Raw genomic sequence first — 16,835 nt, 5'->3', positions numbered from 1 at the left:
ACAGTGACAAATGGTTCTCAATTCTTAAAATTCATTCCTCGTGAAAATCACACAATGTAAAGGTTATTTTCAAATTATGTCAAAAAACGACAAAAATGGAGATACAAGGTTTGTTTCAACAGCACCGATATATATTGATATGAATCGAGCGCTCTGTGATTGTTCATGGTTCTATATAGAACCACTGTCTTCACTAAAGAACCCTTTAAGAACCTTTTTAACTTGTTTTGTAGCAATGAGCACAAAGGCGTCAGGAACGGAAACGGTTCCGTTTCTAAACTTATTTATTGAGCTAAAATCAAATCGACCTGTGTAATTTGAAATGACCGTTTTAGATCAGAGAAATTTTTGAACTCGGTCAAACTTAAAAAAACCCTGTAGTGTTTCACCCTCGGTTTGTTTGAACCCACCTCCGCAGTTTCACCCCAGCCTGTTGCGGCTTTGTTTCTGTCTGAGCACTGAACTGGCACCATCGCGGACACCACAGAGCTCTTCCCGTAATCTCTTTGGCCCAAACTAGTCCTGACAGGATTTATTTTTGGTCGAGGTAATTAAGAAATGTTATGACAGCTTCGTGTGAATTACTGTTTGGGCGGCGGCCAAAGCACTTCCCGCCACCTGTGCCCTGCGCGAGGGCTGCTTCTGTTCTGACAATTGATTAAGTTTAGCATGATTACCACGAGGCGACTCCACGGGGAAGCGGCCAAAGCGACACCGCCAGCTTCATGTGACCGCGTCCGCCGGACCAAAGCCGACCTCAGAGCTTCGGAGCCGCATCCAAATCCCTTACTTTTGTGTTATGAGAGTAGCTCACATTCAGATTGTCAGCTACGCATCATACGGATCGAATTATCGCAAGTCGTGAGGATAATCGTGCCAAAGTACATCTGATAACCTTTAAAAAGACTGACCGCGCTTGTTTTCAGGGAACGCTCTTCATCCGGAAATCCATCTTGTGTACGGCCCAAATCGATTTGCCAAGTTTGCTGGGTATTCTAGGAAACTCTGATAGCCAGTGCCCTTTTTCAGTTCATTTCATTTGCTGTGTGTGTGTGTGTGTGTGTGTGTGTGTGTGTGTGTGTGTGTGTGTGTGGGTGTGCGTGCACCGTCCACCCTCTGCTGTTACGTAACTGCAGTGAGAAACTGTTGGCAGCTCAGAAACGTTGGGCCTATCCACCGCCCTCTAGTGGCAAGAGCATGAAGAGCGCAAAATAAATACATGGGAAGCACCCAACCCACATTTCAGGAATGCCTCCCTCAAACCCCCTCAGGCTGTGTGGAAATGACTGCGGCTGCTGCTGCTTTGGTGTTTGAACGGTTTCACATGGATCCCCGCTTAGAAGAGTCTGAAGGTAGGCAGAGTTCAATGAGTTGGCAGCTTCCTGCCGTTCCGACATACTTAAGGAATACGTTAATGTTTAAATCGCTTAAGCATTTATTAAATCGACTCAGCACAATCATAAAACTCCCACACAGGCTGTAGATGCAGTCACACACATAAAAAAAAAAGACTGAAATCTACACATCTTTATCTGAATTTAATAAGGCTGACTGGTCCACAAGCTCATATCATACACATACTCAATCAAATCCACTATTCTGATCATCTGCTCGCGTGGAACCTCTCAAAAGAGGCGAATGCCCAATGTTAGACTCTAGTACTAAACCTTCAAGTTCTGGAAAAAGCAGCTCACACATGCTTCAGTCACAGCGGAGGAAAAAAAGAAAGAGAAAAAAAGAAATAACCCCACTTTTATGGAAGGTCCTATAGATGATCTACAGACATTCAGATCATTAAGCTCTCGTTCTACTCTAACTCCAAAACGAAGCTGGATTTAGTTCAACGTTACAATCGACCAAACTCTGCGTTCACTGGAAATGGAGTAAGCTTCTACAAATCATCTACAACGAACCGTCCAAATAAAGTGTCACTACAAGTCAAAAAACAAATGCATAATCTTGATATGCAGATCTACAACACACATGATCACAAGTCTTAAATGTGGAGCAGAAATTTGTACAAATCTGTAAGCAGACAGACAATCTTGGCACCAAAAGCGCAGAAAAGGCACAAAGTGCTTCATCGTGGGCGAAAGCAGTATCGAATGAGTTAATGCTGACTTGAGAAGTCAGAACGCTTAAAGGCAATGGATACAATTTCAGTACAAAAAAAGGAAAAAAAAAAAAAAAAGATATAAAATGAAATTATTTACATCAAATGCCTTTCGTTGCATAAGTAGCAATATGCACATCGAATATATTACAAAGCTGTGAAATGAGTTAAAAAAAAAATGACATTTTCTTCTGAAAAGGAAAACAAAGTAGTAACAAAAGTACCTTCTCACTTTCTTAATTGGTCACTTCACACAAAGGATCCTGATGCTGCTTAACAAAACTAAACAGAGAGAGGGGAAAAAAAAGAGAGGGATGAGTTACAGCGACGCAAATGACAGATATACGGTCACATGCCAAGTTTTACGTTTTAAGTCCATTTCTATTTTTAAATCTGAGATATTTCCTGACTTATTGGACAATAAAACACATAACGGGCCGTAACTTTTGCACAAGCCACGTTATGTTTTATAGTTAAACTCAGCAAATAAACAGCAGCTGCACTAAAATGAGCAGAAGTGTGTCCTCTGTAGAAAACAGGGTGTGGGGCACCAAAACTCTCGCACCACTATATGTGCCTAAAACGTGCATTTTAGCTCATATAACTGCTGCAAAGTAATCTGCTGGGCGTTTGCAGACGGTCACGCTCATTAATTCAACCGAAAGCGCGCTGCAGGGTCGGCTACACTGAGCAAATGGTGCCACCTTCTGGTCACATCCTGGAATGTGTGGCTCTATTAAAGCCATAGTTTACTACCCAGCAAGCTGAAGCTCCAGAACAGCTTGTTTCTGAAGCTTGTGGTACGGCTGTGGTGTTAAGTGTGCCAGGTCAAATCGAGAGGCTTGCTTACCTTCCACCGGTTGCCACAATCGTTGCACAGCACAAAGGTGGTCATTGGTTCATCGGCGCTGCGCGTCTGAACCTGCGGGCGGTGGGAATGCATGTTAATACACAGTGTTCCATCGCAACAGGCCTCTGAAGCTGATGCGATATACATGCTGGGACATACTCTACTAACAGCGTCAGGGGATTTGCTGCAATCACTATGCCGTCTAACTCGGGACCTGTGCTGACTTGTTCAGAGCACTGCCTCAATGCTGGTTTGTTGCCGTGTTTACTTGTCTACTGATGTAAAACATGATTTAAGGCCACGGCCGTAATCAGACAGTCATTCAGACGGCGTTTAGATTAGACAGGCATTTTAGATTAAGTGAGCTGGGGTAATATAGAGGTATTACAGGGTGCAGGCAGGGACTGGACAGCAGGAGTTACAGTCCAGGGTACAAAACTCTGCTCTTTCACAGTTCAATAAATCAGCTGTTTAAATACTGGTTTGAAATATCTGTCAATTCTAAATATCTGCCTGACTGATGCTGGGGTGTGTGTGTGTGTGTGTGTGTGTGTGTGTGTGTGTGTGTGTGTGTATTATTTTATATACACACACAATCACTGAGCACATCATGTCATGTTTATGAACGCCCTAACTGAGGCTACAAGCCCAATATAACCAGCATGTAAGCTGTCCAGTAATAGTAAAACTGACTTTTATGGTTTCTGACACTTCACGTTAATCTACAGAACAACAACTGCATGTTTAGCCTGTCAGAAATCACATGTACTCACATGAAATCACATTACCGAACAACTCAATGAGGTTTGCTCCAGGTGTGTGGTGTCTTAGGTGTGCAGCTTGCTCAATGTTAATTGGTCGAATATTCACTTTGATTACCACACTTGCATCACAGCTCCAGCCCAAACACTAAAGAAGCAACCTTTGGATGCCAAACACGTTTTAGCTGATCAAGTACGATGGTCAGTGTGGACGTACCTGGGTGTAGGTGCAGCTCTTGCCCTTGCACTTCCCACAGATGAACATGTCGGTCTCAGTGCCGCCCACTTTAGAGAGCTGGTGTTCCCGGATAGATTCTTTAGTCAGAGCCTTCCTCATCTCTTTCAGCTCTGCACTCGCCATCTCCTAACACACACACACACACACACACACACTCAATGAGGGACTATCATGGAAAAAAGTAAAGCTTGACAACAAAAGCACTAATGAATAGACAAGACAAGCCTGCATGAACAAAGCTCATGTTCAGACAAGCATAATATGCTTTATAGCAGTGGTTTCACTCTGTGGGCGGTGCCCCCCAGTGGGCCACAGCAGTACTGCTGGGAGCACTGCTGTAATATATCAATTTTTTTTTTAAAAACGCAAACCTTTATTACAAGATATAGACAATTAACCAGATCAACACATTCAAATATGACTAATATTATTTTTGTGATAATTGCCTGCAAAAATAAAACATCAAAAATGACCACATATTTAGGTTGAGCTCAGTGACTGGTCTGCCAAAATGTAATGTAATTGTAAAAGGTCCCAGATACAGCTGAGTGCCAAAAAACTGACCACCCCTTGTGAAGGTACTTAGGTACTTAAATGTAGTGTTTTTGTGCAATTTTTAATGTTTAAATAAATAAATGAACAATCAATAACTTTTAAAGAGACCAGAGATGCACTGATTGCCTTTGGGCATGCACAGCCGATACCGATGAAGGGCAGGACTCAACGCCACATTCAAAGGCACAGTAAGTGATTCTGGTGAACGCCTGTTGATAATTGATCTCAATAGCACTCCTCCCCTCATTGCTCCTTCGGCAGCTCCGCCCCCCAAATTCAATTTTTAGATGGTGGGCAAAAACTTCGTAAATGTTATATGGACAACAAAAATAGATAAGGCTGAATAATTGTGTGTATATTTGTATACGTATGTGTATATAATAACCTACATTCATATTACTGCATATCTCACTTTATGTATGTGTTATGTATATATGTATATTATATACTATATATTCAATATGTACATTCCTATATATAAACTTAATACACAGATATATAGATACATATAACACTGCATATACAACACTGTATATTTTATATTGTATGTTTCATATTTTATATTACATATTTCACATTTCACTTGTACACACATGTATATAACAGTTATATTTATGCACTGGTCACTGTTACCACCGCACTTTATGTAAATAATGCTATATATATATATTGCACTTCTGGTTAGATGCTAACTACATTTCATTGGCCCTGTACTTGTACTCTGCACAATGACAATAAAGTTGAATCTAATCTAATCTAATCTAATAATTAACAACAAGCTGTTTATAAACACTAGCAAAGGGGACAAAATGTTGACCTAATGATTTTGTGAAACAGCACAAGCAAGTTAAATTCTACCTCCACACCCCTTTCAACGGTCAATGAAGCTTCATCGCCAGCTTTGAATTTTCCATTCCACCTTAAATGGTGCAGCAGGTACATTACGGTGCCTCAGGTTAGTGTGGCCATTGAACCAATGGGACAAAACTGCCCTCCGGCTTCACGGACGGATTTTTAAATATGATAAAAGGGGCTGACATACGATGACTTTCGTAGTTCCACAGCATTTTTTTAGTCCCTGCCAAAGTAGCCTAGTGCAGTATAAGCCAAGCTAAAATTAACACTAACAGAAATGAATCCGTAAACCTCTGACAACAAGCTGCGTTAATTATAGCTCTACACGTTCTCACAGCAAGTTTACAGCAAAATAGTGGCCAAATGTGTAATATATAATCGCTGTTGTTGGAAGAAAACCTTGTATCTCCAAAACGAGAACTTTACAGCAAAAGGACAAAACCTTCATACTTTTAACGTACGTCAATGGAAGCAGATGTCCACCACCCCCTCACCCCCCACCCCCCACCCCCCTTTTGCTCCATTCACAGTGAAGTTTACAGACAATGTGAAAGGGCAACAGGCGTCTTCAAATGACATCAAAACCTGAAAAACAACAAAACTGGAGATACAAGGTTTTCTTCCGACAGCAGCGATATGTGAAACAAATATGACGAAGCTGAAGCTGCCGTTCTATTGGCTCAGCCTATCCACCTTAAATGGTGAGCAGGAACATTCTGGTGCCAGAATTATGAAAAATAGCTATGTTTTACGTCACTGATCAGCTCTCAGGTCAACTAAGTTAGAGAGATATCCACCGATCGAATGTTCGGGATGGAAATCCGTCAATACCGACACACAACCAATCGATCTCCAGCACAGAGTTGTGTTAAACTCAGCAAACACTAACGATGCACTAAGAAGCGCAGAAATATGTTCCCTGCAGATGATGTGCGAACTTACTCTTAATTACAAAATCAACAGAAACAGTCATTTGACCAGGGGCGCACAAACTTTTGCACGCAACTGTATTGTTGGTTAGATTTTCAATGCAAATCAACATTAACCATTTCTCTCCCTGGTCATATGGAATTGGCCACAAAAGCTCCCTCGCCTGGTCACGTGAGCCGGGAACTGCACAAGGCTGGTAACCCCTGCTTTCCGGTCGTTACGGCGATGAGATGTAATTACATACATACGCACCTCTGCTGTCATGGTGGCGATGCGTTCGGGGGAGATGTTGCCACACAGCACGTTGCGGCGCAAGTCAGGGTTCTTCTGGTCTTTGAGGTTGGAGATGCGGCTCCTCAGCCTTGTTTTGTACTTCATGTCGGTGGCTTTAAACTCCTTGTAGATACGTAACGTGTCAGTTAAGGAAGCCCTGGATTGGAACAGACACCTTAAAAAATCATTTTACAGAGGTCAGGGCAGCACACAGCTACGAGGAATGCGCCCCAGTAGATCAGCGCTTGGCTCGGAAGAGAGCGGCACTTGCTCTCCAAGAGAAATAAAAGGATATAGTCTTCAATCTCTGCCGCCAAGGCCTCGCAATCTGCTCCGATTGTTTTGAAATCATCTGTGAAAACAAAGAAGCTGCCACTTGAGGAAAAAAACAAAAAGATGATGCTGCCAACTTCAGGTTTCAGGTTTCAAACACATCCTACAGATTCTTAAAGCAGAGGCTATTTGTAATGCTTGCCTAGACTACATCAGCAGTCCACACGGTGACCTATCGTGTCTTTATTAGCCTAGAATCTATTAACTTCATCTAATACTGCTTTTTTTTTTCAAAACAACCTGCATTGCCAAAGAGCTTAGGCTGCTAACATCTGTAAATTTCCATCAACGGCGATTTTTAATAGCTACCATAAAAAAAGACAGATTACAGTACAAAATTAAACCTGTAGCTGGCCAAAAACGTTATGATAAAGCTTCATACGAGTTGATGTCGATGCACATCGCGATAAATGTCAAATCATTATTTCTCTCAAGTTTTAAGGCTGATTTTTGCTCCAGAGTGGTCAGTCAGAACATGACAAACACTTGGCAAACAGTGAAACCTTTCACAAATCGGTCATGGAACAGTGGGAGAAAGTTTTGGGTCAGCTGTTTTCACCCGATGACCGCTGGGATAGGCTCCAGCACCTCCCCGCAACCCTGAGGGAGAAGCGGCTTAGAAAATGTGTGTGTGTGTGTGTGTGTGTGTGTGTGTGTGTGTGTGTGTGTGTGTGTGTGTGTGTGTGTGTGTTTTTGCCAGCTGGAAATTTTTTGCAATATTCATAATAAAAAAAGAACATTATTATTAGCTGTCTGGTGATGAGCTGGTTCAGTAGGTCAGTGATGGGTCACACCGTCTTACTGCCATCACTCCTACCACATCCAGAGTATCTCACAGTATTCAAACACCAGCAACAGACGTCTGGATGTCTCTAATCTATCGTAGCAGTTTGAGGGTTTGAGGAGTGATCAAACATTTCCTATATATCTATCGAGGAAAGTTATATTGCAATAATTATCATTATCGTTTTATCACCCAGCCCTACTTCAGCCTTGTGGCTCTCAAGGACACCGTACGTCAAAAGGGGCATGCTACGTCTGCTCAGAAAGGAACTTATTTTATTTAACACTCTGAATGAAATTTGTGCACACAAAACAAAACACCTTTATTTTTGACCCAATTCTGAGGGCATTAGAAGCTCACGCTTGTATGACCACTCTACACTAAGTTGGCCTGGACTTACCATCTGTCTGCAGGGCCGAGACCAGCAGCTCTCTGCATTTGTTTCGCACGCTGTCAGTGGTGACCGGTGGAGGGGGAAAGGAGGTGAACTTTGGGGTTGTAGGAGTGGTGGGAGTGGTGGGAGTCTTTGGTGTTTCTGGTTTCTTACTGCAATTAGAGGAGAAATTAGAGTGATGGTCTAATGAGACATAAAAAAGCCATAATGAGCAGTGGAATAGACAACATGTTCAAAAACCAATCCCAGCAGTGTCGCTCCAAAGAAGAAATGGAGAGAGGAGTCTAAAAATACAGGGCTACTGATGTGGATTTAATTCATGTGTTCTCCAAACATTTTACTGTTTTCCATGTATTTTTTGCTATAAATCTGTTGTATGAAATTTGGCAAACATCATCTTTTAAGACCCCACTGGCCCCAAAATGAAGCATCATGCATGGACACCAATGATCACTACATTAGTTGTAATTTGCAGATGGTCACCAAGCTCTCACAACAGTTACCACAATCCACGGAAATGAGCAAAATCAATTTGTGCCAAAAAACACAAAATTGTAGATGAATGTCTCCGTTTAAAAACAGAGCATAATTTTCCACACTGCTCAAAGGCTTTCCTGTAGAAAACCAAGTGAAACCAACTTCCCAAAATGTGGCTCTTTTGGTATTATTCACTTAGTTCTGAATCACCAATAAAATTAAAATGAAACACACACACACACACACACACTTCTCTTACTATTAAATTATACTTTCCGGTTATACAGGATGACTCTTAGCAGCACACACACCATATATTAGTGTGTTCTTTTTGCTGACTCAGTAATGCTATTTATCTCAAATTTAACAAAAAAAACTTACATAATGCTTTAAGATTTAGGGAATCCACCATATTACAAAAGTATTCACTCGTCTGCCTTCACACGCATATGAACTTGAGCGAGATCCCATTCTTAATCCATAGAGTTCAATATGATGTCGGCCCATCCTTTGCAGCTATAACAGCTTCAACTCTTCTGGGAAGGCTTTCCACAAGGTTTAGGAGTGTGTTTATGGGAATTTCTGACCGTTCTTCCAGAAGCACATTTGTGAGGTCAGACCCTGATGTTGGACGAGAAGGCCTGGCTCACAGTCTCCGCTCTAATTCATCCCAAAGGTGTTCTATGGGGTTGAGGTCAGGACTCTGTGCAGGCCAGTCAAGTTCTTCCACACCAAACTGGCTCATCCGTGTCTTTATGGACCTGCTTTGTGCACTGGTGCGCAGTCATGTTGGAACAGGAAGGGGCCGTCCCCAAACTGATCCCACAAAGTTTTTAAGTATTAAGTATTCAAAGTATTAAGAGATCCTTTCACTGGAACTAAGGGGCCGAGCCCAACTCCTGAAAAACAAGCCCGCTCTTCTGCAGTTTTCTGCATTTTTCCAGTTTGGTTGAAGTAACAGGTGGGCTAAGCGAGACCCTGCTGCTACATGACACAGATGACTGATGGAGGAGCAATGCAGGCAAGGTGAGTGCTATTTTTACGCCACGAGACCAGCAGTTCCTTCCCGATCGTCTTTCTAATGTTTACTCCATAAATAACTACCTGGACTAACATTAACTGTAAGACTGTAACTGAGTACACAGCAGCAGATGAGTGATGAAAGAAGCCTGATTCAGCCATTCAGGTAAAAATGCTTCTGCTGGCATGTTTGACACAGTATGTGTATTGTTACCTGTCTTATTTGGGGTTTACTGAAGAAACTAATACCTTGGGAAGAATTCTTGTTTGTCATCTAGTATCATTGCCATCCCACAAAATATTAGTGTTACTGTGTTACTGTTAATGTGCTTCAGAAACTGCTTCGTGGTATCAGTCACAGGCATCGGTATCCCTATTGACGCTACGTTTAAGTTTGGAATAATAAAACTAGAACGTGTCGATACGAGTATGGAAAAGTCCATCACTGTGTGCTGACCATTAGCACACAGACACACACCTGAAGTCACTGGATCCAGGACTGTCTCGAGATGACGTTGACTGAAGTGAGGGTCCTCCCTTTTTCTTCTCCTCTGACTTGCCTTCAGAACCATCTATGAAGGAGAAGGATCAAAGTTCAAATCTCTCACTGTGCAATGTCTACATGACTTAGCCTGGACCGCCTCTACACTACACACTTATTCATGCCGACAGTCACAGGCGATGTGGTCGTCCACCACCTGATTCACCTGCATTCAGGTTTGCATGCATTTTAAAAACACGGCGCGTTGACATGTGCTCGATATTCCGCTCATACTCTGATTTCTGCTGCTATCAGCTTATTCAAACGATCGTGTAAACATCATAATCGGATCTAGAAATCCACTTAAGAAATCCGATAAAGAGAGCTGGATTTCAGATCCGTCAGGTTAGACTATAAGTACGCGCATGTGCGAAACAGACCGCTGCACCGGGAATAAGCGAGCGATGTTGCCGCAAGACTCCGTAAAACACTCTTGGAGTGGCGCTGAAACCAAATCCATGCTTGAGGAAATGAGGATTTGGAATATTCTTCATCTAGATGATGCATGTTCATTTTTTCAGGTAAAGTGGTATGATAAAAATAAATAAATAAAAGCCACAGCATGATGTTTGAGTTTACGTCACATTGTCTTCTGTCAGTTTACCGGCCGGTTCTAAAACAGAAATCTGATTAGTCTGATCGTGCATGCCCAGAGTTTCCCTGATTTTCCTGAATCTGATTACTCAAGTACATATGAACGCGTTGATCGGATTACTGACCAAATCTGATTTTTGCAGTTATGAGATTATTGAGTGCATGTTAACACATTAACTGTCTCAGGCCGCGTTTTCCTAACCATTTCGTGTAATGACTGTCAGGGAGCTTTTCGAAAACCTGTTTATTTCTTAATGATTTATGCAGAAATATTATAAAACTGCTGCTTTGCCTTCCGACAGTTAATAAATGTAGAACTGTACCTAGCAGTTTCTTCCAGGCCTTGATGAGGGACTTGGCCAGAGACTGCACCTCCTCATCCGAGCTCTGCTTCCTCACAGCGTTCACGGACATGCCAATCCGTGTGGACTGAGGCACATTGGAGGAGACAGACAACAAAAGGGTAGAAGAAGTGAAACAAAGAGTGAAACATGATCTGTAAATGAAAGCACCAAATCTACAAACAACACTAAAGAACAATATCTTGCTGATTACTGAATTAGGAGAAGCTTCATATCTCTGACAGTAACCCCTCGTCTCTTCTCCTCCTTCAGCACTCACAGCCGAGGATTTTGAACCCTTTTGAACTCCAAGGTCAACTCCAAAAGCTTCCCCCAAACACTCATACCCATGAATAAACACAGAAATGACCACAACACTAAAGCCATCATCTAATATGCTGTAAAAGAAACCCGATTTTGGCTTTTAGATCTGATTAAACAAGTGATGGATTAGATTAAATAACTTTAAGGATTACATCATTTTTCAAAAAGCTCCCTCTGAGCTAAAATTATACCAAATGTTGTCCAAACCTGTTTATTTTAACCTCACAAGTAGCTACTAAATTGGATTAATCACGAACAAAAGGGTCATTGTTTTCTCAGTGGGCTGTTAACAGTATATTGCACTCTAAACAATGCGATGTGTTACGTGCATCCAAGTGTGTCGTGTGTGTGTGTGTGGTCAGGACCCCCTGGACCCTCACAGAGTAGGTATTATTTAGGTGGTGGATCACTCTCAGCACAGCAGTAACACTGATGTAGTGGTGGTGATGTGTGAGTGAGTTGTGCTAGTGCGAGTGGATCAGACACAGCAGTGCTGCTGGAGTTTTTAAACACTGTGTCCACTCACCGTCCACTCTATTAGACACTCCTACCTTGTCAGTCCACCTTGGAGATGTAAAGTCAGAGACAAGAGCTCATCTGCTGTTGCACAGCTTGTGTTGGTCGTCCTCTAGTCCTTCATCAGTGGTCACAGGACGCTGTTAGCTGGATATTTTTGGTTGGTGGACTGTTCTCAGTCCAGCAGTGACACTGAGGTGTTTAAAAACTACAGCAGCACACTAACACACCACCACCACCACCACGTCAGTGTATCTCCAGTACTAAGAATGATCCACCACCCAAATAGTACCTGCTCTGAGAGGATCCATGGGGTCCTGACCACTGAAGAACAGGGTAAAACGGGGGCTAACAAAGCATGCAAAGAAACAGACGGACTACAGTCTGTAATTGTATCAATCAATGATATGCCCGATCCATATATGCATGTGAGGACAGTAAATCTGCACTGCTATACAAGCTGTACACTGACTACTTTAAGTTATATCCCAGTTTCATTTCTACAGTGTTGTCCCATGAAATATAAAATATTTACAGAAATGTGAGGGGCGTACTCACTTTTATGAGACGTGGATATGTACGTGTGTATGTATGTGTATGTATATGTATATACACTAGCTACGTTCCAAAAGCTAGGCTGTAGTCCAGGTGGGCTGCATTTCCCGGAGGCTGTTCCAATCCTGGAAATACATGCCAAGAAACGCAGCCTAAATTCTTGATTATTTTCGAGAATGGTACCACAGCAGCCTTCCTGGTCTTCTGTCACTAATAATCCTTTGTGTCTTGACCCCATGAAAGGTCAAGAGAAATGTCTACAGATTAAAGCAGACTACTGTTACCCGCTTTAGTTGTGGCTGTAAATGAATTTAATTACAAACAAATGGTCCAGCCTCCCGCGACCCTGACGGAGAAGCGGCTTTGAAAATGGATGGATGGATGGATGGATGGATGGATGGATGGATGGTCCAGCCTACCATGTGTTACATCATTCACATCAAAGCTGTACTTGTTATCTTGTCATTCATATCAAGAGCGTTTTCTCCATCGAATTTTCCAGCTCCTTCATGAACAGCCTGGGTAAAGCGCTCTGGTTCACATCATCTAACACAAACAAGGAGCCTTCTTAGTACTTGAGTAGTCCGACAGAGAACCGACCTTATTTTAGCTGCAGCCAAGCTTTTGGAACACAGCTACTAGAGCTGCAGCAGAGGTTGCCGAGATCTTGCTGGCTCTATTATCTTAAGGGTCCTTTTCACATTTTGGTCAAGTACAATCAAGAGGGTCTTAGCAGGATGTGAAGACACATCAAGGCTTAGTATACTGACAAAAACAATGAGACATCGAATTGGGGGGAAAATAAAGTTTACATTGAGGTAAACTGGGGGTGGGCGATATGGCAACAAATAATACTTCATAATACATATAAATATTTTCACATATATCAGGGTGCATATCTTGTATTTTTAGATATTTTAATAAGATGGAAAGGGTAAAAGAGAACCTGTAGTGCCAGTTAGAAAACTACTACTGCTACTACTACTGCTAATAACAATAATACTAATAATAATACATCAACTACTACAATGATTGTCAATGTTTTACAAACTGCACTGCACAGGCCAAGTTATCTAATTATCATTATTATTACATATTATTATATATTAAATCATTATTGTGATGATTTACATCACATTGCCCACCCCTGAGGTAAACCATGTCATGCCACCACTTACAGCTGCTGTGGCCATTTCTCAAATATTTTTGCAGTGTGTGTGAAGGATAGCGGAAGACTGAAGGCCTCGAAGAACGCACTAGCTGGCTCCTTCAAATTCCCAGAAACGAAGGGTGCATTTCTCAGATACGTTTCAAGGATCATACAAAATGGAACGGCCTTCTGTCTACCTCAGCTGCGTCCTAAGCTTCGAGACGTGTCTCCTGAGGAGCTGGATTAGACATTGCATGTAGACTGAAATTAACCTCTGTAGAAAAAAAGACTGGATGTGATTTAGAGTCTGCTTGATGTTTGTCAAAGGATGTACTGCAGGGCTCAGTACTGGGCCCAGTTCAGTGTCCCTTCTAGTCAGAAACTAGCTCAGATCAGTACAGCCCTGTGATTCCACAGTGCAGAGAACAGAAACCTCAGAATTTTCATAAACTCCTTTATGTATTCTGAACTCTTCAAACCCCTAAATTCTGCCAGCGTTTAATTCACAAAAAGCATTGAGGAGCCAAGAGAATGGAAAAGCAAGTCACATGGAAATCCTCAGAAGGTTTAAGAATAGGATGCATGAAAATATTCTGCAGAGAATTTCTCTACAAATATACAGTGGGCTACCGGTGGTCTCATAACTACTGTTTTGGGCCAATTTGTGAAAACTCAAGCATATCGTTGCTGTCAGAAGAAAACCGTCTCCAAAAGTTTAATTTTAATGCATGTCAATGGAACCAGACATTTTTCCAAGCAATTTTGGGACATTACTTCTGGCCTTTTGCTATGATGTATGCAATTCTAAAACGGGGCCTTTCCGGCTAGATCGGTGCAAATTTGTTTAGCCTCAAACTGCCGTTTTCGGGAAATGCTTCACGTGAGGTGTCAATCAAATGACTCGGTTAAGGACTATATGGCTTGAATGAAGCCTGCATTATCACTGAACAACTATTCATGTATTCAGTCCACTTTTAATGAACCAGTGAATCTGAACACAAGCACTAACCCACACAATAACAAACGCTGAATTACTGGCAGCGCATCAGCAACCTCCTCCCTATAGTCATCCAATTAGCTAATGATAGATGACCAAAGCTGAATAAAATCTCAACTCTGATTAAATGACCACCAGAGTTTAAAAAGCAGGCAATACATACATTCATTCATTCATTCATTGAATGATTGATTGAGTGAGCGAGCGATTGAGTGAGCGATTAATTGAGTGAGCGATTAATTGAGCGAGCGATTGAGTGAGCGAGCGATTGAGTGAGTGAGCGATTAATTGAGTGAGCGATTGAGTGAGTGAGCGAGCGATTAATTGAGTGAGTGGTTGATTGATTGAAGAATATTTTCACCCCCTAAAAGAAAACAAAAGGGAGGAATAATTTGTAATGAAAAACTCCCAAAGTCTTCTATTTTGCAGGGAAATAAACTACCTGTAGGGTCTCCAGGGACATTTTCATGTTCTTCAGTTCCTTCAGCAAGTCAATGGCGCCATCCTAAAACGAAAACAACAAGAAAAGAGGAAGAGGGTGTTACGAAAGGGAACACTAGTCTCTCAGCAGGTCTTCTGAACTTTAGATTTGGACTGGAATACTTGGACTGCTTTTCTTTTGTTTATCTAGCCACCATTTCTGCATTTCTGGAACTGGAGTATGTCTCTTACTCGCGGACAGACTGCGTCCCAAACCGCACACTACCACACTAAATAGTGCAAATATAGTAAACAACAAGTCTTCAGCAACGGAACCTAGTATGCGTAGTGTATAGCTAGCATTACGCGGTTTAGGACGCAGCCATAGTTTTTAGCTAACACCAAGCACCCTCGCTACAGAACACCCCAGTTTATCGCTTGTTTGGGGTGAACTGAGGCCTTGCCTGCAGTAAAGCAGGGGACAAATGAAATTTTGGTGTGTCCCTGCAACCGAGCTCGGGAGAAAATTGGAGAAGGACCAGTTTGCCAGCTCATCAGCTACAGCGGCACGAAAACAAACTCGGCTTAGAGCCGTTTGTTTGGCTAGTGAGTTAACCAGAGAGGCGACCTGGCGTTTTTTGGGTAAACAAGGCTGGTGGTGAGTGATATAAGAACGTTAACTGTACTACAACCTCCTTTCATAGCCTCACTCTGACAAACGGTGGAGCTGGGTGGTTTAACACCTTCTCCGCCCTCGGTTAAACTCCAGGGGCAAGTTAGCTCACAGCCCCGCTGCTAACGGCGTAACGTACACGCCTCTTCTGTAAACCGCCGAATATCTCCGCCAGCTAGCCCAGCAGCGACGCGACGACGTCGGGGTGCTCTTTAAGTGAATGCGCTTCACATAGCCAGCGTTATGTAGTCTAACCTCTGGAGTTCACGGTCAAAAACAACACGGCGGCATTCATTCTGGGGGGGGAATCGAAAGCTAACGTTATGTGAAATGAGCTCGGGGGGTCGCGGGGTTGGCTAGCGGATGACATTTTCCGTGCCGTTCAAAAATGCTGATACTATAACCGCCAGCACTGCTTTCCAGACATTTCCTCCATCGCTAAAAGTGCAGCCCGAGCCTAACCTACCTGCTTTCCGGCGCTGGACCTACTCTCGGCGCTCCCCGGCCGGCCAGCCAGCCACCCTGCCAGCCTGCCTGCCTGCCTTCGTTCCCTTACCGTGTTTTTCTTGTGCACCATTTTGTCCAGCTTCTTTGCGATGCGCTCCACTTCTTGGTCTTTCACCATCTTTAAAAAGTCCTTCGCCTGCTGCCCAGCTAAGGTCGTGCCTCCATTTATGTGTAACTGGGAAAACACGCCCGTGTTTTCTCCTCTGTCTCTCTCTTGATGCCTGAATGAGTGGAATCCACAGCCTTTTTTCTCAGCCCTGGTGTGTTGTGAACTGTAGGATTGTGGGAAATGTAGTTCCAGAGCCTCAATAGATTTTTTTTTGTCTGTTTATTTATTTATTTATTTTATTATTTTTTTTTACTGTACTATTTTTTACTGTACTATCCCGGAGGCAGTATAGAATGAAGCTTTCTGTCAGTGTTGACTGGTTTATATGTTCGCATTTTGGGTCACTCACGTTAAACGTGTAAATAAATAAATAAACAAACTGTAGGAAAGGTGGATGACATATATACCAAAAAAAATATATATATATGTGTGTGTATGTATATATATAATGTGTGTGCATTTGTGTGTAGGTATATATATATATATATATATATATATATATATATATATATATATATATATATA

General features: G+C 42.3%; 1 protein-coding gene across 2 annotated transcripts; it reads right to left on the bottom strand.

The window, feature by feature from the left end:
* Nucleotides 1–1,417: 1,417 nt before the first annotated feature.
* tcea2 (transcription elongation factor A (SII), 2) lies at nt 1,418–16,483 on the bottom strand. 2 transcript variants are annotated; one of them, XM_017710888.2, is made up of 10 exons: nt 16,161–16,483; nt 15,044–15,106; nt 11,042–11,147; nt 10,062–10,155; nt 8,093–8,238; nt 6,871–6,927; nt 6,555–6,709; nt 3,942–4,088; nt 2,964–3,035; nt 1,418–2,395 (listed from the first exon to the last, which is right to left on the bottom strand). In XM_017710888.2, the coding sequence occupies exons 1-10, from the start codon at nt 16,317–16,319 to the stop codon at nt 2,387–2,389; spliced, it is 1,008 nt and encodes a 335-aa protein (XP_017566377.2). In that variant the 5' UTR covers nt 16,320–16,483; the 3' UTR covers nt 1,418–2,386. The 2 variants fall into 2 exon arrangements, with proteins under 2 accessions (XP_017566377.2, XP_017566376.1); XM_017710887.2 differs by having other exon boundaries at nt 16,251–16,482.
* Nucleotides 16,484–16,835: the final 352 nt, after the last annotated feature.

This window comes from Pygocentrus nattereri, chromosome 9 (assembly GCF_015220715.1).
Source record: "Pygocentrus nattereri isolate fPygNat1 chromosome 9, fPygNat1.pri, whole genome shotgun sequence".
Classification (NCBI taxonomy): Eukaryota; Metazoa; Chordata; class Actinopteri; order Characiformes; family Serrasalmidae; genus Pygocentrus; species Pygocentrus nattereri.
This window is presented reverse-complemented; position numbering and strand designations above follow the sequence as displayed.